This window comes from Dermochelys coriacea, chromosome 7 (assembly GCF_009764565.3).
Source record: "Dermochelys coriacea isolate rDerCor1 chromosome 7, rDerCor1.pri.v4, whole genome shotgun sequence".
NCBI classification, from domain to species: Eukaryota; Metazoa; Chordata; order Testudines; family Dermochelyidae; genus Dermochelys; species Dermochelys coriacea.
In genome coordinates, this window is record NC_050074.1 from 1,683,053 (window position 1) to 1,710,273 (window position 27,221).

Genomic DNA, 27,221 nt, shown 5'->3' on the forward strand with positions numbered 1-27,221 from the left:
TAAAAAGTCTCCTTCTTGTCCTTAACTCTGCTGGCTATAGATTTCGCCTTGTGTCCCTTTGCTTCCCTTATCAGTTTTCAACAATTCCTAACTTCGGATTTCTATTACAGTAGGTCCTTTTTACAGCAGCCATCAGCAATGCCCATTATTTGATTAATACAGCACAATTTTAATAGACTTTTTAAACACACTGCTTATAAACTAGCATTTGCAGCATTCCTGCTTTCTGGAGAGAAAGCATCAGTCTGCATCTCTCTTAAACACTTGCCATTTTGTCCAAAGGAAAAAATCTATTTTTCTATCCTTTCTCTTACAGGATCGAGTGACGTTCAGAAGAATTATATTGAAAAACAATGCGAAGAAGAGGAAGACATTTGAATTATTTATTGAGTCTGTGCCCCTTCTTAAATCGCTGGAGGTAAAGCTGTTTTACTAGCATTTGCTCTTGAGAGTCTGCTGCTGTTGATGCTTTTCAATTAAATAGGATTCTTGCTGGATCCTTGCTAGAGTACAATTTGAAATAGAAGTTACAGTAACACAACATTAGTAGAACAACTTAATTTCTTTTACAGCAATTATGCAAAAATTTTGTTCAGATCCTTCCTTCAGTCACAAGTGGAATGAAAGGTTGCTGATTTCATCTTAAATACCATATGTATCCTTCTTCAGAATCACCATATATTTGGGAAACAACATTGTTCAAAGCAAGGAATGGGAGTTAAGGGGTCAGGGTTCTCTTCCAGATTATGGTACTGATGTTTTGTTACTTTAGACAGTGACTTAATGTCTCTTTGCCTCAGTTTCCCCATCACAGGCATACCTTTCAGGGGTGTTTTCTAAGGCTTAATTAATGTTTGTAAAGCACTTTCAGATCCTTAGATGCTAGAGAAAAGCAAAGTATTATGGTTAGATGTGACTGGCAATCTCTGCTCAAGGGCTGGAAAAAACATGGTGGTGCAGGTCAGGACGGAGATGTATTGGCAAAGCTATGGGAGGAAGCATCCACAGCCCCTGCTCCCTCTGTATCTGGGTTAAACCAGCTCCATGACTGTGACCTTCCTGAGCACTAAAGCATCTCATAAATATTTAGGAAAATACAAAAATATCTCATTAGCATTTCTGGTGGCTTATTGCATGACTAACTGTGTTTATATTGTATGCAGAATAACTAATTTCATTACATTTGAGGTACACATGCTCAAGATTAGTTGAGTAAGATTTAAATCCATTATTGATGCATCATCTTTGGTGTAGGATTATTCCTTTCTGAACTGTTTTTGCCGCCACTCTGGACCCATCAAATTCTCTCTTGAGAGGCTAAGTGGACAAGAAGAAATGTGAGCTTTAATGGAAGATTAATCTTTAAACTATCATTTTTTCTCTGTACATGAAGACTCAGGCATACATATTTCATACAACCACTTTCTAATTTTTAATTTCTAACTTACTATCATTAAAACAACAGACCTTTAAACTGCAGTCAAGTTAACACATTTGACTTTTTCCCCTTACTTAGTCATAAGTACATAGGGTCAAATTCAGCTCTGGAATAAATGAGTAAACGCCACTAAAGTCAAGAGTCAGTCTTCATTTACTCCACTGTTGAATATGGTTCCCTATCTATGACACTAGAAAAAGCAGAAACTCCCAGATGCTTACTGTAAATTGTATGGCATGCTGATCTCAAAGAGCATAGCAAGCATTCTTTTTAATGTAGTACACAAAAATAGGAAAAGCTTCACATGGTTTCAGGTCCTAATTCCTCAGGGGCAGTTGTAGGCTGAATGGAAATTTTCTCTCTGTTCCAGGTTTCAGAGCGAATGAAGATAGTTGATGTAATAGGGGAGAAGGTGTATCGAGATGGGGAGCGCATCATTTCTCAGGTATTTGGACTTTGAATTCCCCCCCCCTTTTTTATACTACATAGAATCATAGATACCAGTTTGGTTGTCCAGTTTGACCTTATTCACGCCATTATTCCTACTAATATCTTATTTAAGGTTGTTGTTTTTTTTATTATTTTCAGGGATGGGATGGTACCTAGTTTCCCTAGGAATTTGTTCTATTCCATTTTTCTTACTCTAATTTACTTCTTACTTGTGAATATTTTTAAAAAGCCTTTTTTCAAAAGTTATACAGGAAGTACAATACAATTAATGACTCTTATTTGGGTGATTTAAGAAAAAACACTAAGGAAAGATCCCTATTGATACAGGGTTCCATGAAGGTCCTCATCTTCCTGAAAATAGCAGACGACTTAGACAATCACAACGAGCCTTTTAAATGCACAGTGTAGCTCGATGAAACAAGAGCGGATAAATAGTAAAATGATCTCTGACAAATTTTAGATCTTGTTCCTATCAAAATCTAAAACAATTCAACAGCAGTGATTTGTATAACACTTGAATTAGGTCATCAGGAAATTATCTAATTGAATTGAGTCTAACTAGTAAAAATCTGACCAAGAATAATTGATAATGTCTTCAGCATACATTAATTTTAATTATTTTGAGTGACAGATAATTTTGAATAAATGAACCTTCTAGCCTGTTAATAACCAAACAAAGCCAATTAATTCCATCCAAAAATCCACTCTGTTTTGCAAGATAAAAACCCTCCTGCTTGAGGGACTGAGAAGAGTGAGCTCTGGGCAAATGGAGAGTCAAAGGCAAAAAACCCATGCTGAGATGTCAGGTTTGGGATCACATGCAGTCATTGATCCAATTATGCAGCACTTTTAATCTCCACAAGTAACAGAACTGAGGAAAAGTATATAAACGTTCCTTAGATATTGCCCAGGGGATTAGTGATCTGAATTTATGCGGACAGCTGGGATATGATGTATTTTGTACACTTTCAACAGTGGATCTCAGACTTAGTGCCTGGAAAAGTCTTGTATGCTAGGAATCATGTCAGTGCCATGCACACTCTCTTACCAAATAATTTTACATTTAAAAAATCATTTTCCATTAATTTGGTCATTCAGCTAAGAGTAACGTTATCTTTAAGCATTTGAAAGTTGTTAGCATTATCTAGTTCCTAGTTGAAATCCTTGCATTTCCCACTCAGCTTGTTTCTTTTAAGGTAGAAATGTTTTTTTCCGACATAGATGTGGTGCACAAATCTTTTAATGCCTTAATAGCTTGCAAAATTGTATGAAATGAAATAGCTGGATTGACATTTGGGCTGTCTGAATGACACCCAAGCGACCGCAGCTGAACACCTAACGTTCTGCAGTGTCTGAGTTCTAGATAAAGTCTCCAGAGGGACCACCAGCTCCTCTCTTCTGACGCCCTCTATGCCAGTGCTATCTCAAGCTATCTAATGTGGAGGACCGATAATTTTTTTCCCCAATGTGCGCGCAGACCAGCAGCTGATGGCTGCCGGTCTGCGGACCACCACTTTGAGTAGCGCTGTTCTATGTCACAGGCCACCAACACCAGCCAAATAAGGGTGCTAAGACCAGATGACAGAAAGAATCTCTATGGCCTCCTGGATTGCTTGGCCTGCTTATACTCTGTTGTTGTTTTTGTATTATCTTAGCATCATAGACCAGGACCCCATCATGCCAGGCGCTGTAAAACACAAAACAAAAAGATAGTCCCTGCCCCCAGAACTTACAAGCAAAGACTAGAAACAACAGATGGATATAGACAGACGGGAGTACAAGTGAACAATGAGACATTGGTCAGCATAATAGACAGTGGGTTTTGGGACTTGCTCTGAAGCTGCTAGGAGAGGTGTCGTCCTCAGACATGGCAGAGGAGCCATACCATCATAACTTTTCCTACAGACCTGGAAACATGTATTGCCTTGGCACTTGGTTGTGGCGCTCTCTCCTGCCATTTTTTAGGGTTCAGTTCCCTTCTCACTTATGTTCTTTGTAATGTATTTATAAACTATGTTCATGTCTCCTCTGATTCTCTCTGTCCTCTTTCCTTGGCCACTTAGGTACCGTCTGTCTGTTTCATATCCATATATTTCCCATATACGTATTACACACACTAAAACTAAAGAGAAGAGTAAGAACATAAACAATGGAAGAACATTAAGTTTGCAAAGTCAAGCACGCTAATGTAGGAAATGCCAGAATTAAGAGAGACTGTACAACTCACATATGTTCACTAATTTTGGTTGCCCAGTCTGAGACACCTAGGACTTGATTTCTCACAACACTTAACATTGTATAACGCTTCATGTGTTCAAAGCACATTTCTAAGTGACTTCAGTTGCACCTGTAAGTGCTCCAAGTTTCTGCAAATCAGAGTCCAGGGGTCCCAAGCCAGACAAACCCAGAAAATCAAAACACACAATTAGTGACCACATGTGAAACTAGCATCACAGAGGAACAGAAGCAGGGATAGAATGCAGTTCTTTAGGATAGCATTCAGCTGCCTTAAATATGAGACCCTCCTTTCTCTTCCTGCAATCCCCTGCTTCATTTACTACACTCCTGCAACAAATGAGGCAAAGGTCCTACAGACAGCAGCCTCCTTCATCACACACAACTCGGATTCATCCCCAGAACAGATCCGTCCTGTATATTGAATGAGGCAGGGTCCTGTGGAAAACACAGTATGTGATCATGTAATCAAAGACTGTATCATAAAGTATGCACTCAAACGGGCTGAGTTAAGGTTGCACTAACATCTGAGTGCTTGACTTTGCAACCTTAATGTTCTTTTCACATAAATTTTGTGTGCAATTTCCTAGTTTCTTTAAAAAGCAAACTGGGGGGAAAAAAAAGTTCCATTATGTGGTGTCACATTGACATCCACATGGTTCATCAGCAGGGGTAGAACCTCAGAGCCATTGCACAGCCCTCTGCCACTTGAGCTGACAGAGTAACTGATAGCCATGGTAGGTCCATCCTCTGTGTGGACCAGCACTAGAGGGGATGGGATGCTTTGCCACTGGGTTTCACAGATATTACAAGCACCAGAGGAATGGTGAGACTCAGGAATCTTGGGCTCCATTCCAAGCTCTAGCAGTCGTACGGTCTTCTGCCCATTGCCCCCAAATCTTGACCCCTTCTTCTCTGTCCTCACCAATTCGTCCCAGTTGTATTTCTTCCCCATCCAGGCTCCTCATCCCCGTCCCATTCTCCTCACCTAACCAATTCCAGTCTCCACTCCTCAGGCTTTTCATCCCAGTTTCCTGGCCCAACAAGTCATAGTCTTCCCTCTTCTGAGTCCCCATCACACTCCCAGTCTTCCCTTCTCACCTCCCAGCTCCTTATCTGAACTGTCTGTCTCCCCGCAACCTCTAGTTGGGTCTCTTTGCCTGTGTTTCCCTTCCTCACTGACTCCTAGTCCCAGTTTCACTCCCATGCTCCTCATCCAACCCCAGTGTGCTCACACCCAGTTCCTCATCAGATCTGTCTCCTTGCCCTCATCCCACTAATGCCCAGTCCACCCCCATTCTACCACTTGGCTCCTAGTCCCAGCCTCCTTGCCCAGGGTGTCCTGGTAAGGTGACCAGATGCCCCAATTTTATAGGGACAGTCCCAATATTTGGGGCTTTTCTTATATAGGCTCCTATCACCCCCGTCTCGATTTTTCACACTTGCTGTCTGGTCACCCTATGTCCCGGCCACTTTCCCCAGCTCTTGTCCTCTCTGCATTTGACTCAGGTAGCTTCCTCTTCCATGCTGTGTGGGTGTCAGCGAGGGGAGTGGTGACTGAAAATATAGGATGGACAGGCTCTCCCCTTCTCTCAGTTCTGGTACCCAGGCCAGCCTGCGGCAGCCCAGACCTACAGGTTCAGGGCAAGTCCTGCTCAGCCCGAGGCTGGAGCATGCCCAGTGCAGAGGGATTAAGCTATATCAAATCTCTAATGAGCAGTATGAACTATGATATTTCAGAGACTTGCAGCTTGGCCAAATTTGTGCAGATTTTCATAGGGGAAGGCAAAAGGCACATCCCTGACACAAAGGGCAGTCCCCTAACAAATTTCAACTTCCTGGTCCAAAGCACTGAAGTGCTAGAGCTTCTCAAAGAAAAGGTTGCCAGAATTTTTTAACATGGGCAAAACATATTTTTCCCTAGGCTTATTCTTGGATACAGCTGAACCATTTTGGCTGAAATTTTCCCAAAAAACCCTCCTGCAGCAGAAGCCTGGCATGGAAAATTTCAGCCCGAATGGTTACTTTTGCAAAGTTATAAGCAACTGAAAACACAATCTTATAATGGGAAGTGCTGGCCAATGTTCTTGTTAGACGAAGCTCCTGCCCTGTCTACAAAACACTTGTCTCTGTACTTGCATATATATCTATATATATATGGGATCAAAGTAAAGCTAGACAGGTACACACTGTATTTCCAAGGGTGGTCGTTCTGGTGCATTTGTGGGTGTACACGCCCATTTTCCCCAGCCATTTTGCACTTCCAGGTCATATTTAGCTGATTACCTGAAGTCACCCTATAATATCTTTGTTGGACTTGTTTGCTCTTCAGGTAGCTGTCCACCAATTTGTATCTTTTTTTTTTTTTTTCCTTGAATGAGTGACTTTGTTTCTTTATTATTACATTTTTGGCTCTGTATTGAATGCCTTATCGACATCCAAATATGCTCCGTCCACTCATCGTCAGATATACCATTAATCCTATAGAAAGCCATTTGATTTGTTGGCATAGCTTAGTTTTATCAAAACAATATCTCTTTTTAGTTTTTAGACACCTTTCCCACAAAAGCTGATGTATTGGACTCCTATTAGTCTCAGCTGTTTGGCCCAGAATGTGTCAGGTTAATTAGCTGGTAATTTTCTGGTTCTTTCCTCCTATTGACCTTAAAGGAATAGTTGCTACCATGTTTGGTATTTTCCAGACAGCTAGTCTCCATCCAATGACTCACTGAAACCTGTTTTCAGAGGTTCCAGGCCTTCCTTGGTTAGTTTTATTAAAAACTATATGATGCATTTCATCAGGATTTGCAGTAGTTTTGCCAGATTTCCCCCCGTCTTTGTTTGCCCTTTTGCTGTTGGCCTCTCCATTTGCCATCTCAAATCATTGAATTGCTTCCTGCACAAGGTTTTCACTACAAATTGAGCAGAAGCAGCTCCTTGCAGTGTTGGCTCTTTTGCTATTTTCTCATACTTGCTCTCCTTTCTGATGTTGCAGAGATTCTGTATATTCCTCACCTTTCTCTTTTACTGAACGTACTTCTAAAACACTTTCTTACTGCTTTTGACTCCTCTAGTTATCGCTTTGTTGCTTTGTTTTTGTTTTCTTAATATTACATGTGCATTCCTTGATGACTGTTTACTGGTTCAACTTCCTATCAATTTTTTCCCTTCTATTTCACCAGCATTTTTAAAACCTTCCTTGTTTATATTGGTATGTTAGCCTTTTGGATGTCAGCAAGTAGACTCTCCTCAGACTCCTCGCCCCCCTTTTCAGCTACTGCTTTAGCCCAGTGTAGGCCACTTCCTGTATTAGTGACTGCAGCAAATTTTCAATTTGTGCACAATTTAACACTAAGCCCTGAATAGTGTGAACATTTGAATATAATTTCTGTATCTTAAAATAGGATGGCAGATTTATTCTTACCTTTTCTCTTTATAGGGTGATAAAGCAGACAGCTTTTACATTGTAGAGTCTGGTGAAGTAAAAATCTTGATTAAAAGCAAGGTGAGTTGAAATACAGTTATGGGGTGATAAGTCCAGTGCTATCGTGGTTTAGAAACTAAGTGACAGGAAACAAAAAGTAGAGATAAATGGTCAATTTTCACTCTAGGCAAAGGTTAATAGAGAGGAGGTGTAGCATGGTTCCATACTAGAGTCAGTGGTAGTTAATATATTTATCAGTGCGCTGGGAAAAGTAGTGAACAGTGAGTTGGCAAAGCCAGCAGATGACAGTTATGTAGGTGAATAAAGACTACAGAAGAGTGAAAAGTTGCAGAGGGACCTAACAAAAAGTGAATGGGCAGCACAATGGCAGGTTACATTCAGTGTTGACAAATGCAAGTCAACACTGAAAGGAAAAAATTTGAACCATTTCATGCTATTGCTGTGTTCTAAATTTTAAAATCGTCCTGGGCATCATTGTAGGCAGCCCTACTCAATATACATCTTCATGGTGGGGACCTAAAAAGAAAAATACCCTCTCATCATAGGAGATCAAGGGGACATTGACTGAAATTGAAGACACATTAGTTTAAAATTGATTCATGGAGGTTTCTTACACCTTCCTCCTGAAGCATGTGGTACTGGATAGGGTTAGACAGGACAGTGGGCTCGATGGATTCTTGGCCTGATCTATGTTCTTAATAAAAGTGCTGTGCTGTACAACAGACAAACTCTCGGATTATTTGAAGATCTGATTGTTATTGTTTCCAGCTGGGCAAGGCAGGCTGTACATCTCCCCAAAGTGGCTTCAAGCTATTTCATAAACCTATTCTGAAGACGATGCATGTCTGTTTGAGAAACATGCTTTGCTTACGTGTGCCAATTGTCATGATGTTCCCTTCCAAACTTCAAACATGGATACAGTCTTCCCTAGGGAGGACTGTAGTAGGCAACAGTCAGATACTCGAAGTACAGCATCTTTTAACCCTTTGCCCTTCTGTGACTTCTTTTAACTGGAGACTTGCTTTCAAACAAATAGTTCTCCCAGTTTGAGGCAATCTTTACGGGGCAGAGCCTTGTGTATGTTGTACTTAAAATCTTTGTTAGGGAATATTCTGGAGACCCTGTGCACAGGATACTGAGCCATTACTGAAGCATTTCTCTGCCAGCTGTGATCATGTGTTCAGAGAGAGCTGTATGCATAGCACTGTGTCGTAATTAAAATGGTCACTTTGCTTATTGTTCTATTTCTGGCACAGACTATGACAAGTAAGGACGCTAACCAGGAAGTGGAGATTGCCCGGTGTCACAAAGGACAGTATTTTGGAGAGCTTGCACTTGTTACCAACAAACCCAGAGCAGCCTCTGCCTATGCTGTTGGGGATGTCAAGTGTTTAGGTAAGGGTACTTTGTGCTGCTAGATATCTCTCTGCAGTAGGTGCCTTCAAGCAATGCCCAATCGCTTCATGTTGTCTATGCTCTTCCATTAAATTGTACAGATCCTAATTGGCATCCAATCTGGATTGCTTGTTCTTCAGTCAAGGCCAGGAGTTTTGGCCTGCAAGGGACCTTCAGCACTTCAGTATGGGAACCCTCGTTTCCTTCATCTTGCCTTTCTTTGTACCATTTCTGTTTTGACTGGGGATGGCGTAAGTGCCCAATGGAGATTAAGTATGGTACTTACTTTATGTGCCTGGCCTCCACCATTCCAGAAAAGGGAAGTCATAGAGTCAAGTGTGTATCTGCAACATAGTAGCATAAAAAGCACAACCTCCATTCAGCTTGATTTCCTTCCCTTTAAAGATGTTTGTTACACATGACTTTGAGATTTTTCAGTCATGCTCGTATTGCAGCTATGTGTTTTTTGCATTTGGCCTCCAGATTTATGCCAGGATCAGACATTTATTTTTATTAGACGCCTGGATCAGCATGACAGCTTTGTAAAATGAGAAGTTTGACGTCAGTGCAAGTGGCTTCCACTGAAACATTAGAACCATATTGGCTGGACTTAAGTTACATGAGTTTTAGAAAGTAATTCGGATTGAGTTATTGCTTTATTTTGCAGGGCGCTTCTTTATTTGTTTTCACTCTTCTATTTGTTTCTGCCTAGTCATGGATGTGCAAGCATTCGAGAGGCTGCTTGGCCCCTGCATGGACATTATGAAGAGGAATATAACACATTATGAGGAGCAGCTGGTGGCAATGTTTGGTTCAAGCATGGACCTGTTGGATCCTGGGAATTAGGCACAGGGTACCTTAGTGCCTTCTCAGTTCAAGACACAGAAAAGCCTCCTCTCAGCAACACAACACATAAGGAAAAATGGACACTACAGAACAGTTACTGCTGCTGTCTTCTTGGGCATTTTAGAAACCATAAATAAGTCTCAGCACAGATGGATGGGGAGAGGCTCACTCCATGCCTCCACTTTGCTGCTGAAATTTCATTATTAGGCTTAGTTTAAAGATGATTCTAACCCTTCTCTCACTTGTTTGGCTCAGAATGGCATGTCTCTCCAACAATACAAGTGCCTGATGCGAAACCCAAAGTGTAAAAGATACAGAACCTTCTTTTTCTTTCTCATTTTATTGTTGTGGCAAGTCTTCAGAGCAGATTTGTAATGGTAGGCTGCTTATCTTCCCCCAGGGAGCAGCCTTCTCATTACAGTCGCTTAATATCTTCCTTTGACACTTCTTTTACAGAATGTCAAAAATGTAATTGTAGCATTTGGGTTTGACGCTGAATATATCAAGGGGACTTGAAATTATCAGAGCCATTGAAAAAGTTGGCACTGAGGTTTTCCTGCCATCTGCTGAAAGCTGCAGATACTGCAGTTCTGTAATAAAACTATAAACAAAGCTGGGGGCACAAGAAAGAAATAACTGCTTAATACTGAAATGCAGAAAATGAAGAATGCTTGACTCTGAACATTTTCTGACCAGTAAAAAGAATTGTTTTCGTTTTTTATGCTACCACATACGCAGAGAGTTTGATAGTCGTCCAACAGCTCCAGTGGCCTGAAGGTGCCATAGCTGTATCATCCCCATAAACTTGCTCTCCATTTCTTAAACGGGGCAGAGATGTTACTGCTGAGATGTTGCAGCACATGACCCTCTCCTGCTTAGATACCCTTTATACTGCTAGATTTCACAGGGCATTGCTGTTGCCTGGATCAGTTTTAAAACTCTCTTTTTAAGGAGGTTATTTTTTTGTAATTTAAAGAAATAATAATAATGTACTTAAGCAGCTCCCTCAATTCTAATATTTTGTAATATTATTTAACTTGATTAGACACTTAGATACTTCCAAATGCCAAGTCTATTTGTTAAATCTTTCAGAAATTAGCAACATTTGACTTCGTGAAGCAAATGCCTTTGCTAACTAGGCAGTTGGTGTGTTTGGAGTGGTCTTTTGCTTTAGGTAATAATTCAGTTAAAGATATTTATTTGTCAAATCTGCAGCGTTTATTAGGAAGACTTCTATTTCTATAGATCTATTGACCTTAAGGCACATCCTGCTGAGATTTTATCAGAGTATTATCTAAATGAGACTCAAACCTTCAGGGGGACACTTTTTATGGCATAAAATGTAATATTTATATAAAGAAAAGGCAATGAATTTGTAGGTAATAAGTCTAGTGGTCCCCTTTCCATTTTCAGTCTTCTAAATTTATGTGAAACTTACCCACATGTTTCTGGGATGGTGAAATTTTAATTGCAGACTCTGATGGGTAGAACTGAACCCACTATTTAATTTTTATGTTCACCTGAGAAAGGGGAGAGAATACTACAACTCTAAATTCCTGCTTGTTAGCACATTAGAAATCCGCTCTAACAAGATGGAAGGTGCAGAGCTACCATACGGAGTTGGCTTCTAGCCTCTAATATTTTCCTCACTCCTTCCAGCTCCTGCACTGTTCTGTAAAGTGGGATCCGTATCAGGTTGAGTCTGTACTGTTGTTGTCGTCTAGTTACAGTAGATTGCATTATGCTTTCAGATGATGGACTGGTTTGTAATGAATACCACTGAACAAGGTGTGTCACATTGTTACAGCCCTGATGCTGTTATCTAGTTGCTCCTGTAACTGCCTCTGCACACAGTGTGTTTTCCCTGTTTTATTGTACAGGTTCAGTTCTGCAAGGCTAAAAAAGCAGCAGGAACTGGAATTTCATTCATGCTTCTGAGGTTTAACACTAAAAACACTCATAGTCTTTCTTTTTAATTGTAGAATTTTAAAAAAACGAACAGCTGGCAGGTCCTCAAGCTGATAACTGTGAGATCAGGATTCAAAAGTAGACTCAGGCTCTCAAGTCAAGCCAGCTGTGGATTGTCCAGGCAATCCAGACACAAGCTGGTCTCCAAACCCATCTGAGTTTCCATACAGCTTAAGCTGTCACATGAACTAAAGAAATCTCTCTGAATAACTATCCTTGACCAGCTTTGGTCCTTCCAATACAAACACTTCCTCAGATGCCCCTCCCTTGTATCCACTGGAGTACCGCACGTTTGACTACGCTTACAACTTTCAGTTCTCTGCATTATAGGACCTGGTGCCTCAGAATATGCAAACCGTGTAAACTGTACTGAAGCCTGGCCAAAAGGAAGCAAGGTCTACTGGACACCCTTGTTAGGGCCTTATGGAAATTCTGCACAGAAGGATTTTAATAGATTTAGAAGGCAGAGGGAGGGAACATGAGGCCATGGACTCAGAAAGCTAGAGGTCCTAGATGAGGGAGAACAGATTTACAAACTTTTACCCATCTCTATGCTCCTTGCATGCAGTAGAGTGGAATTATCACACACAGCCGTGTCACACCCAGTGTCAGATGGGACACTGTAATATGATGCAAGTGAGCAACTGAACTTTGAGCAGAGAGAATGAGCCTCTAAGGGCAGGGAGTGAGGGATCATCAGTTTAAAGTCCATCATTTGGGATCTGCCTGGCTGGTCTGGTTTGTTTTAACCAATTTGCTTTGTAGTCTTTGGGGAGTGGGGACAGGAAGATAGGGAGAGGTGACCTATAGAATGTTACTCAACAACACCTTTGGCTAGCCAGCCAGAGTATCAATAAAGGACAAAGTCACAGTGCTTGAAAAGAGAGTGAGAACTGACTTTGAGACATTGGCCAATAGTGATTCAGCTGCATCACCACATCCCTGTCTTACTCTAGCCACTTTTATTTTAATGTCTCTAATGGATGTGTGAGATTCTCTGTTGGTATTGCTCTGTGTTTAGTAAATCTGCCATGGATTCTCAGCAATTGTAGTCGAGAGAGCTCTAGTTTAATAAGAGACCTCAGCAGCAAAGTGGGCAAGAGGAGGATGATCTTGAGATTAGGAGAAATATCTGTCTTATTTCTGATTCTCTGCTTGTGATTGTTGTAAAGTCAGTGAGAGGAGCTTTCAGTGGTCAAGTGTCCTGGCATATGGTATTTCTGGTTAATGTCACAGCACAGGTTTCACAGTGTACAAAAGAAAAAAGCTGTCTTAAAAAAAAAAGTGCAGTTTTGCACAGAGGAAAAAAGAAAAACCCCTTTGAATGTCACCTTCTATTCTCTTTCCTTTTCAGTTAGCTGATGTTGGGACTCTGGTTCTTGACATGTATTTGTAAACCAGCCTTGCCAAAATACAAATGTTCTGGGTTTTTTCACTCCAGTTACTTTTTGTTGTTATTACAATTACTTCTGTTTTCAGTCACTTCAACCATATGCTTTATTTCAAGAGGCCTTCCTTGTGATTTCTCTCTTTACAGGCTATAGTGTTATATCAGTATTTAAAGATGCAAAAGAAAGCCACTAGCCTCATAAGAGAATTACTGAAATCCACTTAGCCTGGCTGGAGCTAAAGATGTGCTACCAATATTTTCCTCCACTCAGAAAAAAATTGAATTCTGCATAAAGATGCTACCTCAAGGCTCCAAGTGCTTTAAAGGTCTTTCACCTGGGAGAATTCCATAAGTTGGTTTTGCAAATTTGTCTGTTGCATTGATTTAAATGTTTTTTATTGATTCATTGGGAGACCCATATTTTATTAACTCATTTTACAACTAGAATTTGATTCTCAAAGGATGAGTGATTGCAGAGAGATCGATTCTTGCACTGTAGTGTTGACAGCGGGAGGGAAAAATACCTGCCATATAAGCTTATGGTTTTTAAAAAAAAAAATCATTCTGGGGTTCAGCTTCACTTTTGGTTAATAAAATGCTGACATGTCGTGTCCAGCCTTCCTGGTACAATCCTGTGTGTGTGTTAACTTATTCCAGCTGACACAGCCCCCCACAGCATTTATGTAATGAAGTGGCTGTGTATGTCCAGTGACAAAGGAGAAAGCCTTACTTGGAGGACTGTTGGAGGCATCATAGTTAGTACTCTCAGTGGCCTGCTGCAAATGGTATTCTCTCCCTGACACAGTTACAAAATTCCCCAACCACAGAATTTTACTATTTGGTGAGAGGACCCTATTGATGCATTAAGATTACACCTATATGTGGATATTATTGCTATGGATAAAACCAGCTCCTATGCTGTTGTTGCCACACTACATAGTAAAATGGTGCAATTGGCTTTGATTTATTATTTGAGTACTGTTGGTGTGTTGAGCACTGTGCAAAACATAGATCGTCCTAAAGCAAATTCTGCAGGAGAACAAAACTAGTTTTAAGGTGAGATAAATTGCTAAAGTTAGCTGCCCTGCATTTGTGGCTGACTCATAGTGTGTGCTGAGCTGTGGCTATCTATTTCTTTAACAAAACTAACACAAAACCTTTAATGGAAACAAGTAAACATCCAGTACAAAAGATGTGCTGTGTGACCTGGAGAGTTTACTATCTGAACACCCAGCATAATGGCATATTTGCTTTTCTGAGCTGGCTTTATTTTAACCCTCTTAAACTGTATATACAGCTTTAAATGTATAGATTTGGGAGAAGAATTCTGGTGTATCCATGGGACACTGATCAACTTTCAAAATGGAAAGTGCCTTAGCAAATTCACTAGGGGCTTTGGATGAAATAAATGTGTCATGTCTCTGGACTTTGCTTCCCATGTCAGCATTGGGAAGCTAGGAACTGTTCAGGTCAATGTCACTAAAATGTACTGAAGTGTATCCACTAGGGACTCTGTATCCCAAATCAAGGCGTGAGCTAAAGATCGGATCCAAAGCTTGCCAAGACACTAGGCGTTTGGAAGAACCCCACACCTTCTGAGCACTCGAATCCCTCTCAATTGGAACCGAGAGGGGAGAGAAACCTCTCAGCCCAAGAAAACAAGCGGCATGGAGCTGAGGCTCCCTTGGCACCAAGCAGATCAACAAAGTTTACTGATGTCGGTGCAGGTGATGCTTAGATACTTGTCATCTGGGATCAGCATATCAGCAAGATGTTAAGATTTGTATTATTACCCCCACTGCAGTGATTGGGGACAGATCTCTGCCATTGTTTCAGGCTGACTGCAGACTCAAGGAAGACAGCCCAGCCCTGCAGCAGTTATTTTTGCTTTGTGTTTTTCAAGGCTTTCTTTGGCAGGAAGAGGCCCACATAAATGATTGTTCTTTAATTAAAGAAGAGAGACCACAGCAAAGGAAAGGTTCTGCAGGAAATTCCCCAACAGCAGAATCCTGGCACATACAGGTTCTGGTCATGTGGAAAGGAGCTACAGGACTGTAAGTCGCATCTCCTGGGCCAAGCAGTTGGATCCACAAGGGTATGTGTGCAGCCTCTATGGACGCAGCCATCCAGCTCTCTTTGGCTGCGGTTTGCTGTTTCCAGCCAATGGGAGCTGGGGGAAGCGGTGCAGGCCAGGCCACCGCTTCCCACAGCTCCCATTGGCTGGGAACGGCAAACTGCGGCCAGTGGGAACTGTGAGTGGCCGTACCTGCGGACACTCAGGTAAACAAAGTGTCTCGCGGCCTGTCAGGGGCTTACCCCAAACAAGCCACAAACCAAGTTTGGGAACCCCTGCTCTACAATGATGCAACTACTTCCACGCTAGGGGTTGTACCGATGAAGTTCTCAGTAGAAAAATCACACCAGCACCCCCCCCCCCCCCCCCCCGTAAATGCAGAAGCTCAATCAGTACAAGAATTGTGTGCACACCAGGCCTAAATCATAAACTTTAGTTAAGGCTACAGTGACCCATTTTTCTCCCATCCTGATAAAGTTCTAGCTCCCTTACGTGGATCAGAGCTTTGGTGCAGAGCAGTTTGTACTGAAGATCACTTGTGAACGGTGCAGTGCCCTGTACAGAGAAACTTTTGTGCTTTATCATTACAAAGTGAGAAAGGATCCACTACAAAATGTAGAAACCCGCTTTTTTTACCCCAGCATGAGGAACTAGAACTGTTTATCACTTTTCTCAGTATGTCCCTGTTCTATTGTTGTCCCAACTCCACCCCATCCCCAAATGAGTTCATGCTGCCCAAGGTTACTCAAAGTCGGAAATGTATTCATTAGTCATCTTGCACTTCTTGTAAATTGAGATTAGTCAAGCACAACCAATATTTAGTTTTCTAAACAATCTCTTCTGCTACAGCTGCAGAATTGTTTACAATATCAGTATACTGTAGATGTTAACAAATGAATGTTTGTATCAGAACTATTATCCCTTAAATCTGTGGAGTTAAAATCAACTGTTTTGGCCAAATCTGCATGTTATGAAAATTACATTTCCTCCCAAGTTAACACGGCCATTTTAACAATGTAAAGTGCCCTTTTTAACATGGAAACATCGCTGCAAATACTTGGTACGTAACATGGCTTGAGGCAGCTACAAGAAATTCACTGGGCAATGAAGGTGTAGGGTGCTGCAGTCTCATCTTCAATTTTGTTTCAGGCTGTTGAGGACAAGAAATACTCACTGGTTCGGGAATAAATCCCCTCAGACAAAGCTGAGCACAGATGTCTTTTCCTGAAGTTAAGCTGCTCTTTCATCTTCAGAAAGACAAATATTGAATGCTCCATGATAAATAAATACACTGTGGGCAACAAAGGCAGAGATGCTCTTTTTCTTTTAAATGGGCTTGACTTTGATGCAGTATCTCTCTGAATCTAACAGCAGGGCATTCTCAGTCCAGTTACTGTTGCTGGCACTAAGGCAGGATTAAAGCATCTATATAATACAGAGAGCTGCCCTTTGTTACCAAGTTTTACAGTATTGTATCCTCGACATGGGAATTGTCTGTAGGCAGGGTAGCATTTAAATTGACAATAAACATCTGTATTTGAGAGAGAATCTGATATGTAAAAATACACTGCCAGCCTCTCCTTTCACAGCCAGTTTGGTCAATAACTGAAAGCAGGCTCCTGTTTCTACTTCATCTCACAAACGTTTTACTTTATTTTTCAAGCAGCAATTAGTGGGATGTTAGGTGCCCAGCCACGGCTGAATTATTATTGCAAAGGCTAGAGGAAAAACTCTTTAAAAGCCTCTATTCCTAATTACAACTTTCCAATTTGCTCCAACTCACCTGCGTTAGCTGAAGCTCCACAATTCATGGTTGTCTTAAGTATTTCACATTCAAATCTAAAGTTCATTCCAAAGCTCTCAGCTCAGCTGCTTTCTCTGTCATCTCAAAGAATTTTCTTCTGCTACTATTGTTGGAGTTAGGAGGTGGGGTTGAAGAATGGATGCCCACAGTATTTATTCCTTGGGAATTATTATTTCTAACCAAGCGAGTGGGAGAGTAGTGTCCAACAAAAAGAAATAACACATTCAAAATCATTACCTTGCTTGCCTGGTGTGAGCCACACACCTGTCATTGGTTACAATTCACACTGATGTTTGCTGCAGCTCTCACTTGCCCTGGGGTTCAGATTCAGTTTTTGTTTTCTTATCCTACCATTTTAAAGCTTTGTTAATGTCATCAAAGAAACCGACTGTTGTCAACTTCAAGCATCCAAGTAAATAACAATGAGAAAAATTTCATATTATATGCTTTGATCATTCCAAAGTTCTCAGGTTTTTCCCATGGGATTTAATTCTACTCCTAAACGAGGTTACCATTTGTACTGCAGTAAGAATCCTCATTCATTGAATCTTGAAACACTGGTGAATTCAGGGATTAGCATCCTCATGTAATATGTATCTTTGCCCCAGGAAATTAAGACAATCAGTTTACTCGTAGGAAGAATGCACTCCGTTCTCTGGAGAAACTCCAAGTAGGTCACGCTGTGGGGCCAGCAGCCCCCGTTCTGTACTGCCAAGCATGGAATCAATGACTTTTGTTGCGTCCTTCCCATATCAGGTATTTTCTTATGTTCAAACATTTGCCTGCATGAAGAGCTGCATTCTGCTCTCTTGGGCTGAACTGGCAGGGAAGAATGAGAACAGTACTTAGCCCAGAAACTCTGCTAACAGGCTTCTGTTTCAGTTTTATATGCAGAGACTACAGCTCATGTAACGTAAGAGGGTTGCCTCTTCTATTGGGCGAGTGTTCTATTGGGCACCAATTATATCATCGAAAGCATATTTTTCTGCCCACTTACCAAAGTAATTCACATTTTAAATACAGTTTTAGCAGAATTAATTTAGTTTAATAAAGGCCAACAGAATGACCTGGCGTTAATATCCAGCAGCCCAAGGGAATAGCAATTACAGCAATTAGTGAGAATTATGAGCCAGGTTCTGAGAAATCTTCAGGCTTTCCAGAAAAAGGATGCCTCTTAATGCTATAAACCTCCTACTATTGGGAGCCTACGTACTAGCTAGCTAGAGCCCTCCTTCCCAGGTTATTCCTGTGACAAGCAGGATGAGAATGGCATGGGGTTGTTGGGGGAGGAATTATGTGGATCTGGTTCAGGGTACACATGCACTGAAATGCCCCAAATGGTCTGTGTGCCAGTTCTTAAGTCCGTATCTTAGAGCACTCCTCAGTGGCTCCTCTTGAAGGACTGGTGTAATAGCGTCCTTAGGTCTCAATGGAGCCAGGATCAGGGCAAAAAAAGCTTGGGCTGTCTGATCCTCTTTGACCATGGCTGTTTGGAGTTGTATTTAGAATACAGCCCTATGCCTTCAAAATAACCTTAAGTGACCATAAGAAAGGAACTGCAGGGTTCTGTGTTAATCATTTTGAAGGCACTATATCCAATGCATCCGATGAAGTGAGCTGTAGCTCACGAAAGCTTATGCTCAACTAAATTTGTTAGTCTCTAAGGTGCCACAAGTACTCCTTTTCTTTTTGCAAATCCAGACTAATACGGCTGCTACTCTGAAACGTATCCAATCCGTTCAGATTACAACTAAAATATAGCCAGCCGTAAGTATCCTTAGTTAACAATTCTAGTGCTGATGTGTGAGCCAGACTGGAATCCAAGCTTGTCTCTTTATTTACATTGGCTCTGCAAAAACAACAGGAGGCAAAAAGTAGCAACTCTTAGTTTAGGCAATACAGTCATTAGGCAGGCCTCTGTCCCAGTGGAACACAGCTGTCGTGGAGGTTCATAGATCAAAATTTGGTCTTTGATGTAGTTGGGGTTTGATCCATTAATTGCTTGAAAATTAGGATGAAGGTCTTAAACTGTAATCAAGAGCTATCTGGGAGCTAATGGAGGGACTTAAGAAATGCATGGATCACGGTAGCCAGTCCTCATCTGGGAGGAAGTTGCCTAATAAGCTGGGGGGTAAAAGGAGGCATTTTCAGGTGTGGATGCTTTCTGGCCATCCAAACTCAGTGAGGAGTCAGACAGGACCCCAAAGCTTCATCCCACTCTGGTGAATGGGGCCTGTGCGCCTTCCATGGAAGGTGGAGACAACATTTCAGTCATGTCATTAAAGGGTTTCTCCTTTCCAACCAGCATCAGTTCAGTCTTGCTTGGCTTGATCATGAAGATTGCTCTTAATCCAAGAGCTGATTGCTTCTAGGTATTCTGACATTTTAGTAGTGAAAGTGGTTACATCAGAATAGAACTGTGTTTTAAACCCTCTAAGTCTTTAAAAACCTTATCTACAGCTGGCAAGAGCAGTGGTGCTGGCCAGTAGTGGACCCCTTGTCTTTCCAGTTTCCATGCCTATCTGGATATCCTCAGACTATCACCAGCACTGTCTGCTCCACTGAGAGGGAGGGCACATTTAGGTTTTTACCTGCTGTCTGTTTAGAGGTGTTATATGCAGAGGTTTAGTGGGGACTACAGCAATAGCATAGATGGAAAAGTAATTTCAGGAAAGCATGCATGTAGTAGCTGGGAATGAGGAGACTCTAGCCCTGTGTGACCAACCAGCTCTCCCCAGACAACCACCACGTACTCCACACACCCACGCTTTGGCAACTACTGCTTCAGACTGAATGCAGAGATACAAACAGCAAAGGGATTCAGTGGTGAAAATCTCACCCACACTAACACTGCTAGTATGCTGTTACATTCTTCCATGCACAAAGAGCAACCGTGACCTTGGCTAAAGGACTTTTGTTAGATTAATACAAACAAGAAAAGTTAGAGACTCAAGGCTCCACGAAACAGCACTGTGTGTGAGTGTCTCCACTGAACCAGCAGGAGCCACTGAGAACAAAATGGCTGCTGTCTCGGCACAGTTCTCAACAAATTTAAAATGCAGAACACCGTTTCTTTACTATGGGCATCCATTTCATTCACCACACATACAGAGTTAGTATTCTCTTGCAAGTCTTCCTTTCATACACAGTTCTCTCCATATGACATAAGATATAAGCAGTACTTTTCTGATTTTCCAGACATTTAAGATTCTCAACAACTGTTATAACCATCTGGGCAATGTGATAAACCCGAAGGAATAAAAAATCCTAAAGTCTCAATCCAGAAAGGTTTTCCTCTTACCACATTTCTTACATATTCTTGAAATTTTCTAGATTGAGACTTTAGGTATTTTTATTCCTTCAGGTCTGTCAGGGTTCCCTCCCCACTCTGAACTTTAGGGTATAGATGTGGAGACCCGCATGAAAGACCCCCTAAGCTTATTTCTACCAGCTTAGGTTAAAAGCTTCCCCAAGGCACAAATTCTTCCTTGTCCTTGGAACGGCATCGCTGCCACCACCAAGTGAGTTAGACAAAGATTTAGGAAAAGGACCACTTGGAGTTCTTGTTTCCCCAAAATATCCCCCCAAAAGGCCCTTCACCCCCTTTCCAGGGGAGGCTTGAGAGTAAAGGTAAGCACAGACCAGATCCTTGGCTTTTCAGGACACTAAAAACCCAATCAGATTCTTAAAAACAGAACATTTATTATAAAGAAAAAAAAGTAAAAGAAACACCACTGTAAAATCAGGATGGAAGATAATTTTACAGGGTAATAAGATTTTAAACACAGAGGATTCTCCTCTAGGCAAAACTTTAAAGTTACAAAAAAAAAAAACAGGAAGAAACCTTCCTCTTAGCATAGGGAAAATTCACAAGCTAAAACAAAAGATACTCTAACGCATTTCCTCGCTATTACTTACTATTTCTGTAATTTTAGATGCATCATTCAGTAGGAGCTGGATTACTTGCTTGGTCTCTGTCTTTGTCGCTGGAGAGAGCAACAAAAGCAGAAACAAAAACCCTCCACCCCGACAGATTTGAAAGTATCTTCTTTCCCCATTGGTCCTTCTGGTCAGGTGCCAACTAGGTTAATGGAACTGATTAACCCTTTACAGGTAAAGGAGGGATTTTATGCCACCCTTAGTTGCATGTTTATGACAAGGTCTATCATGTTGCCTAGATGGTTATAAAAATTAAGAGACTCTTAAATCTGCCTGGGTCTGCTATACACTTACAAATGTTGATAAAATTTTGTTACAGAAGATGAGATCACATGAGCTACATAAACTCTGACACTGTCACATTTTGTAGAAGAACTCCCACAAGCTTTTCAGAGCAGCAGAATTTTGTAAATTAATGTGTGGTCCTAGTCTGAGAGTGTGGTCCTAGTCTAGCTGTTAGAAGGTGCCATGTTTGCTCAGCTGATTTGCTCCAGGTACATATTTAGACACAGCTGCTGACTTTAAGAACTAAACTAACATTTTGCTGCTTTTTTTTTTTTTTGCTCTGGTCAGCCCTGCAAAGCCAAACATGCTCAGAGGGAGCAATCTGTATTCCTTTTATGTATCTTCAGCAGAAGAGTTTACTAATATTTAGTCAGCCCTATCTGTGTAACTCTACTGAAAGCACTGAGTTAGCACAGGTGATTCAGATGGCATCATGTAAAGACATGATGTGGGTTTGTACAGGGCCTAATTTGGGACCTTTATTACAGGTAATGTATGAGAAGCAAAGAGAGCAGCTGGGTTCTCAGATACCAGATTGAATCTGCAAGAACTAAATATCTCTGCCTGTACGTTGAGCACATCTGTTCAGAAATCTGGAGACAGAGTAATGTATGCCATTTATATGGTTACTTTTCAGAACAGAATCAGACTTTACTTCTTGCAACTCTCCTGAAGTTCATGCAAGTTTCTTAATGTCCTTTGTATTATGCACCAGATCCACAAACTCCAAGATGTGCTTTTGTCTGGAATGTAGATGTGACAGGAATGGAGTTTGTTAAAATAGCCACTCCAGAAACAGCCAGCACTTGTATGACAGAAACAGGGTTAAGTACTATAGGAAGTCTTCGCCTCAGGGTACAAAGTTATTTGTGACTCTGTGACCGTGACCTTTTTGAGGCAAAAAATCTCTGCATTTATCTTGTATGCATTTGGGTAGCAGAGTAGGATACTATGTATGACAAGCATGTGTTCCCCACATCAGATGCTTCAGCTAGCGAGTCATTTATTTCCTTTATCTACCCAAAGGAAGTTCATAATAGTTAAGTAATGAGAACATTTAGTCCTTATCCACACAGTATTTGGAACAATGCTAGCTCCAACCCTGATCAGAATGGCTGATGCTAGCAGTGCTCTAACAAGGTGTGCTGACTCTAGACAAGTTTTTCTCCCCTTAAAAATGGTGCTTTTTCCCTCTGCAGGCTGGGTTCTTTTAGGCCTGATTTTTCAGAAATGCTGAGCATAAATTTAAACTGGCATTGTAGATGCTGAGCACTTCTGAAAACCAGACCCTATTTTCCCCCCTTCTGATACCTATCCCCTTAGGCAGGCTGTAACACAGTTTTATAATACTTTGAATAGTCAGATCAGGGTAATAAGGCAAGAACCCTGCTATTTGAACACCCCTTGTGTTTAAATGTAGCTAGCAGAGTTCTGCTCCTAGTGAGGGCAGGATCAACATTTCCCCACTATTAAGCTACTTCACTGAAAATCTCTCTGTTTTGCAGATAGGAATTTCTATCCATAGGGATCAATGCTGTGCTAGTCAGACTTAGAGAGACATCAGCCAGTTCAACATATAATTCCATCAGTGGCCAGGATGGCTGAGTGGGCTAGTGACAAGACCAGCACCTTTCTGCTCTAGGTCACGTTGCATTCTGTCACTGTGGTCCTTGGTATCAACGATGGCTGATCTATGGGAAATGAGTATGTGATCTCATGTCTAGCTCCTAGGATGCAGAACACATTCATAACTGGTAATCTTGGCACTTTCAGAAGGAGACACGACTTGAGGGAGTTCAGACTGCTCAGCTCCTCCCAGTGAAGCTCCAGGCAGAGCGCCAGGGGCAGCACGGTAAAGCTAGCGCCGCCTCCAGCAGTCCTGTTTCCGTCACGAGGTCATTGTGAATCCTCTGCTGCCAGTCTGGCATCCTTCAAGCCCCAGATTTACTTAAACTCAAAACCTCATCTCGTGTCACCTCTTCTCTTTTTGAATCACTATTTTCAACTGCTTCGATGCCATCTCATGATAGTGACGATTCTGGGAAATAAAATGCAAAGCAACCTAAACACTCCTTAAAGTTATGAATAATTGTTCTTGTTCATATTCCATTCCCACAGCGACAAAGAGTATCAGTTCCTATATTAACCAAAATACCTGATCTTCATTTCCCCAGGTGATCTGCATTGGGACTTCATTCATGTTCTAATGAAGAACGTTCCAGAACTCTCTTTTGGTACATTCTAAAAAAATATATATATATTTTCAGGAAGGAAGAAAAATTAGTGTGAAAGACATGAACTTTGTTCCATTTAATGCTATTGTCCTATATCCAGGTGTTCTGTGTGTAGAATATTTCCATTTGTGTACAAGTTACATGTACTATTATAGTCAGTGACTTTTTACAGGACCTGTTGGTATGGTTCTTTCTGTCAGAGAAGCTCAGTTCTATTATTGCTCTTACGTATTAGGTAGCATTTGTTATGTGTGATTCACACATCAACAAGCCCTGTCAGGATCTACAAATAAATGTCCTGTGTATTCTGATACAATTCACTTGTATCAGAAACAGAGCTAATACACATAGCCACTCCTGGCACATCTGGGAGGTAAGCGCTCCTGGTTGGAATGGGATTATCATTAACTGTAGTTCTTAAAAAAACAGCTCTGTTCTTCTGATCCCTGTGTGTTGAATGATGTAGCTGTTTTATGTGACACGATAACCCCCCTCATGGCCGGGGGTCACTTTGCAAGCATTCTGCTTCTGTTTCACCCCCCTTTTCAGGGCCCCCTTCAGACCTGCATACAAGCTTTTCATATGGAACAAACCCCCCCGCCTGAGACTCTTGCTCTTACAAAGGATCAAGCATGGATACTCCAAGCCAAAACCAGCCAAAGAGTACCACAGAAGCTGACACAGAGAACAGAAGACAATAGCAGTGCTCCTGCTTTGTCTGCCTCACAGCACAAATGGAGATATTATGAAGACAAAGACTTAATAGCAAACCTCTCAAAAACAAGAAGCCCAAACCGGATCCAATGTTTGAGGAGCAGGATGTAGCTTGCCGTCCATGATGCTTTTTAGGAAAATTGAGAAACCAGTTCAGAAGGAATGGGTCAGAAGATCCCTAGGCACTTGTTTCAGAGACTACTGATGACTGATGGTTCCTCAATGAGTCTGCATAGGATCAGTTCAGTAGATACTAGGATTCAAAAAGTTAAAGCTTAATAAACCATCAAAACACAAACTGTCAGCATTACCTGTCCACATAGACAAAGTTAATATCCTATATCAACAAATCACACCTGTTTTTACTGTTCCTTTGCTAGGCCCTTTGTTACAAGCCTAATTCAAAAGACGAAATCACTGGATTGTGACTCTCATCAAGCAGCATTTTTCTTACTTTGCCTAGCTGTCAATTTTGATTATCATCAATGTAAGCATTTTTTCATCAGTTTGTGTGTGTACAGTGAAACAGACATCTATAGACATTTACTGATAAAAAGCTACTCCTTCCAAGCTTAGATACATTGAGCCATGGGAGAGGGTCACCTTTTCATTGCGCAAGCCCACTTTGAATTCCGCATTGCCATCTGGTGTTTACAGCTGGAATAGCCAAAAACTTTAGCCTTAGGAATTTCCTGAATGACAGCTCAATGTAATGCATCCGATGAAGTGAGCTGTAGCTCACGAAAGCTTATGCTCTAATAAATTTGTTAGTCTCTAAGGTGCCACAAGTACTCCTTTTCTTTTTGCGAATACAGACTAACACGGCTGCTACTCTGAAAGCTCAATGACTGCGTTAAATGTATCATTGGTGATAATCCCCATCATGAGGTGTATATAAAAGACAACACTGTGGGACGTGAACTAAAGAATAGTTTCTGTATTCTTGCTGATTAGTGCTAGACTAAAGATTGAGTCTAGTGTGTGTTCATCTACCCATGTGAGGGGTGGTCCAGACATGGGCCAGGTCTACTCTTTATGTCCTGCAAACCTGCACTCACCTGGATAATTCAAATAAAGTCAATGAGTACTCATATGTGTCAGGGTTTGCAGGACCGGGCCATATATCCTTTCCACGACTGGAAAGATTGACCAAAGTACTAGCTGCAGTTCAGAAGACAAGTCTAAACCATATCCACCAACAACAAATCAATCCCAGGAACACCATGCTTAGAGACCTTCTCCCACATCAAAGTTTACAAGAGCACCTGCAATGGATGCAGTGACACCTCCTCTATCACTTCCTGTCTCTGAGGGAACTAGTTTTAAAAGATCCCTCAGGTGTGACAGGCATGTGAGTGGCTTAAAGCACAGGTCCTGATAGCAACAGCAGCACTTGTTATAGAGAGGGCTGCAATGGCAGAGTGACAGCAGCAAAGTCATAGGAGAAGCCAGCAGTATAGGGTTCCCAGGATGTTTATGACATAGTAGATTAGAGGGCAGGTAGAGGCCATGGTGCAGGAACAGTTTCTAGGCAGTAGCTTCTGCCCCCCCCCCCTTTTTTTTTAAACAACCCAGTTATGGGAAATTTAAAAAAAAGAACCAGCAGCAGCAGCTCCAACAAATGCAGTTTCGATCCTGTATCATGTTAATGAACATGGCAAGTCTATGCAGGGAATTTTAATCAGTAAGTGTCCATCCCCATGCAACGCACAGCTCTTTCCCTGTGGAACTTGGGCAGGGAGGAAAGCTCCTAACATATAAAATGAAATGTCAGATACCTCATTTGCTGGGTAGCACGCATTGTAGTTAAGGTTGTTGTGACTTTCATCAGGCCGAAAACTCCAGTTCTTAATAGTTCACAACATTCTAGTGAATTTTCCTTTGAGTCTGGCATTTTCCACACTCTGTCTCAGCCCAAAGGGTGAACTTTTTAGAATCTCTTTTCACTTGTTTTTACTTTAAGGTGAAAAAATACAGTAGCTGCATTCTGTGAAAATGCTAAGATACTTTCTTTGTGTACCTGACTCATGGATGCACTTTAAATTGGCAATTTTATGGGTGCCTAGCCCTCACTGAGGCCAGTCTGAATATCTGTTTTAAAATCACCAACCACTAAGCATTTAAACAGCTCAGGTTCTGCTTATACATGTTATAGTCACTCTAACATCCAGAGTGATGAAACCGTCCGCGGAACTAGCGGTCCGAGCGGCTCTCTACCCAGAAAGTGCTTTAGTGCACATTTACCTTTGTGCAAAGCCGCCGTACAGGGCCTGTGTGCAGAATCCCTGCGCTGGAGCGCTGCACAAAAGTGAATTCCACACTCAGCACACAAGGCCCGGCTCGGCCGCCAGTCAAAGGGCTACCAGGAGAGGGCAGGTGGAAGCTGAGGCGGGCTGGGCGGTGGCAGGACCGGAGTTTCAGCAGGAGGAGTCAAGGCCCAGGCGCGGAGCTGTGTGCACAGGAGGCCGCTGGCTGGAGCAGCGGCCCAGAGGCGAAGAAAAGGCCCGTCCCCTTCCGGTGCCCAGCACTCTCCTGCCCCCTTTCCGAACAACAGGCACCGGTTGCAGCAAACGGGGCGGCCAGGAACCGCGGTGCCGAGGCGAGGCCTCCAGCGCGGCGGAGAAGAGAGGCGACTCCTGAGGCAGGAAGCGGTGGTGGATTTTCTCTCTCCCGGCTCCTGTTTCGCCCTCGGTGTACGTCAACCCTGCGCCCTTCCTTCGAAACGTCCCTCTGCTCTGCGCCGGCCCTGAGCCGCCATGCTTGTTCCTCCCCCCACCCCCGGCGCGGTCCAGTCCCTTAGCCGGCCCGCAGATTGACCCGGCCCCCGGAGCCGCGGCGGGATCGGATCCCCATGGCAAGGCGGCGGCCTGAGGGGGAGGGAGCCCAGCGGCGCGCGGCTGGGGAGCATCGCGCACGCGCAGAGCCGAGCCGAGCCGAGCCGAGCCGACCCCGCCGGGCGCGCCCGGACCCGCTACTCCCCGGAAGCCCCAACGTAGCGCCCAGC

General features: G+C 42.2%; 1 protein-coding gene and 1 long non-coding RNA gene across 7 annotated transcripts in view; one reads left to right on the forward strand and one right to left on the reverse strand.

Moving 5' to 3' along the window:
* Positions 1 to 13,794, forward strand: part of PRKAR2A (protein kinase cAMP-dependent type II regulatory subunit alpha) — a 157,143-nt gene extending 143,349 nt beyond the window's left edge. The window contains exons 7-11 of the mRNA XM_038410295.2: positions 317 to 418; positions 1,809 to 1,883; positions 7,563 to 7,628; positions 8,825 to 8,963; positions 9,676 to 13,794. Coding sequence (XP_038266223.1) covers positions 317 to 418; positions 1,809 to 1,883; positions 7,563 to 7,628; positions 8,825 to 8,963; positions 9,676 to 9,809 — 516 coding nt within the window. The 3' untranslated portion in view covers positions 9,810 to 13,794. The remainder of the gene's footprint in view (positions 1 to 316; positions 419 to 1,808; positions 1,884 to 7,562; positions 7,629 to 8,824; positions 8,964 to 9,675) is intronic.
* On the reverse strand, positions 132 to 26,753 carry LOC119858835. Of its 6 annotated transcripts, XR_006282461.1 has the most exons (7): positions 26,462 to 26,753; positions 24,275 to 24,470; positions 23,425 to 23,510; positions 17,025 to 17,864; positions 7,548 to 7,683; positions 4,116 to 4,561; positions 1,576 to 3,575 (listed from the first exon to the last, which is right to left on the reverse strand). It is a non-coding gene; the product is annotated as an uncharacterized LOC119858835 (long non-coding RNA). The 6 variants fall into 6 exon arrangements; XR_005294015.2 differs by lacking the exons at positions 1,576 to 3,575; positions 4,116 to 4,561 and adding an exon at positions 132 to 1,317; XR_005294017.2 differs by lacking the exons at positions 1,576 to 3,575; positions 4,116 to 4,561; positions 17,025 to 17,864 and adding exons at positions 132 to 1,317; positions 23,246 to 23,307.
* Positions 26,754 to 27,221: the final 468 nt, after the last annotated feature.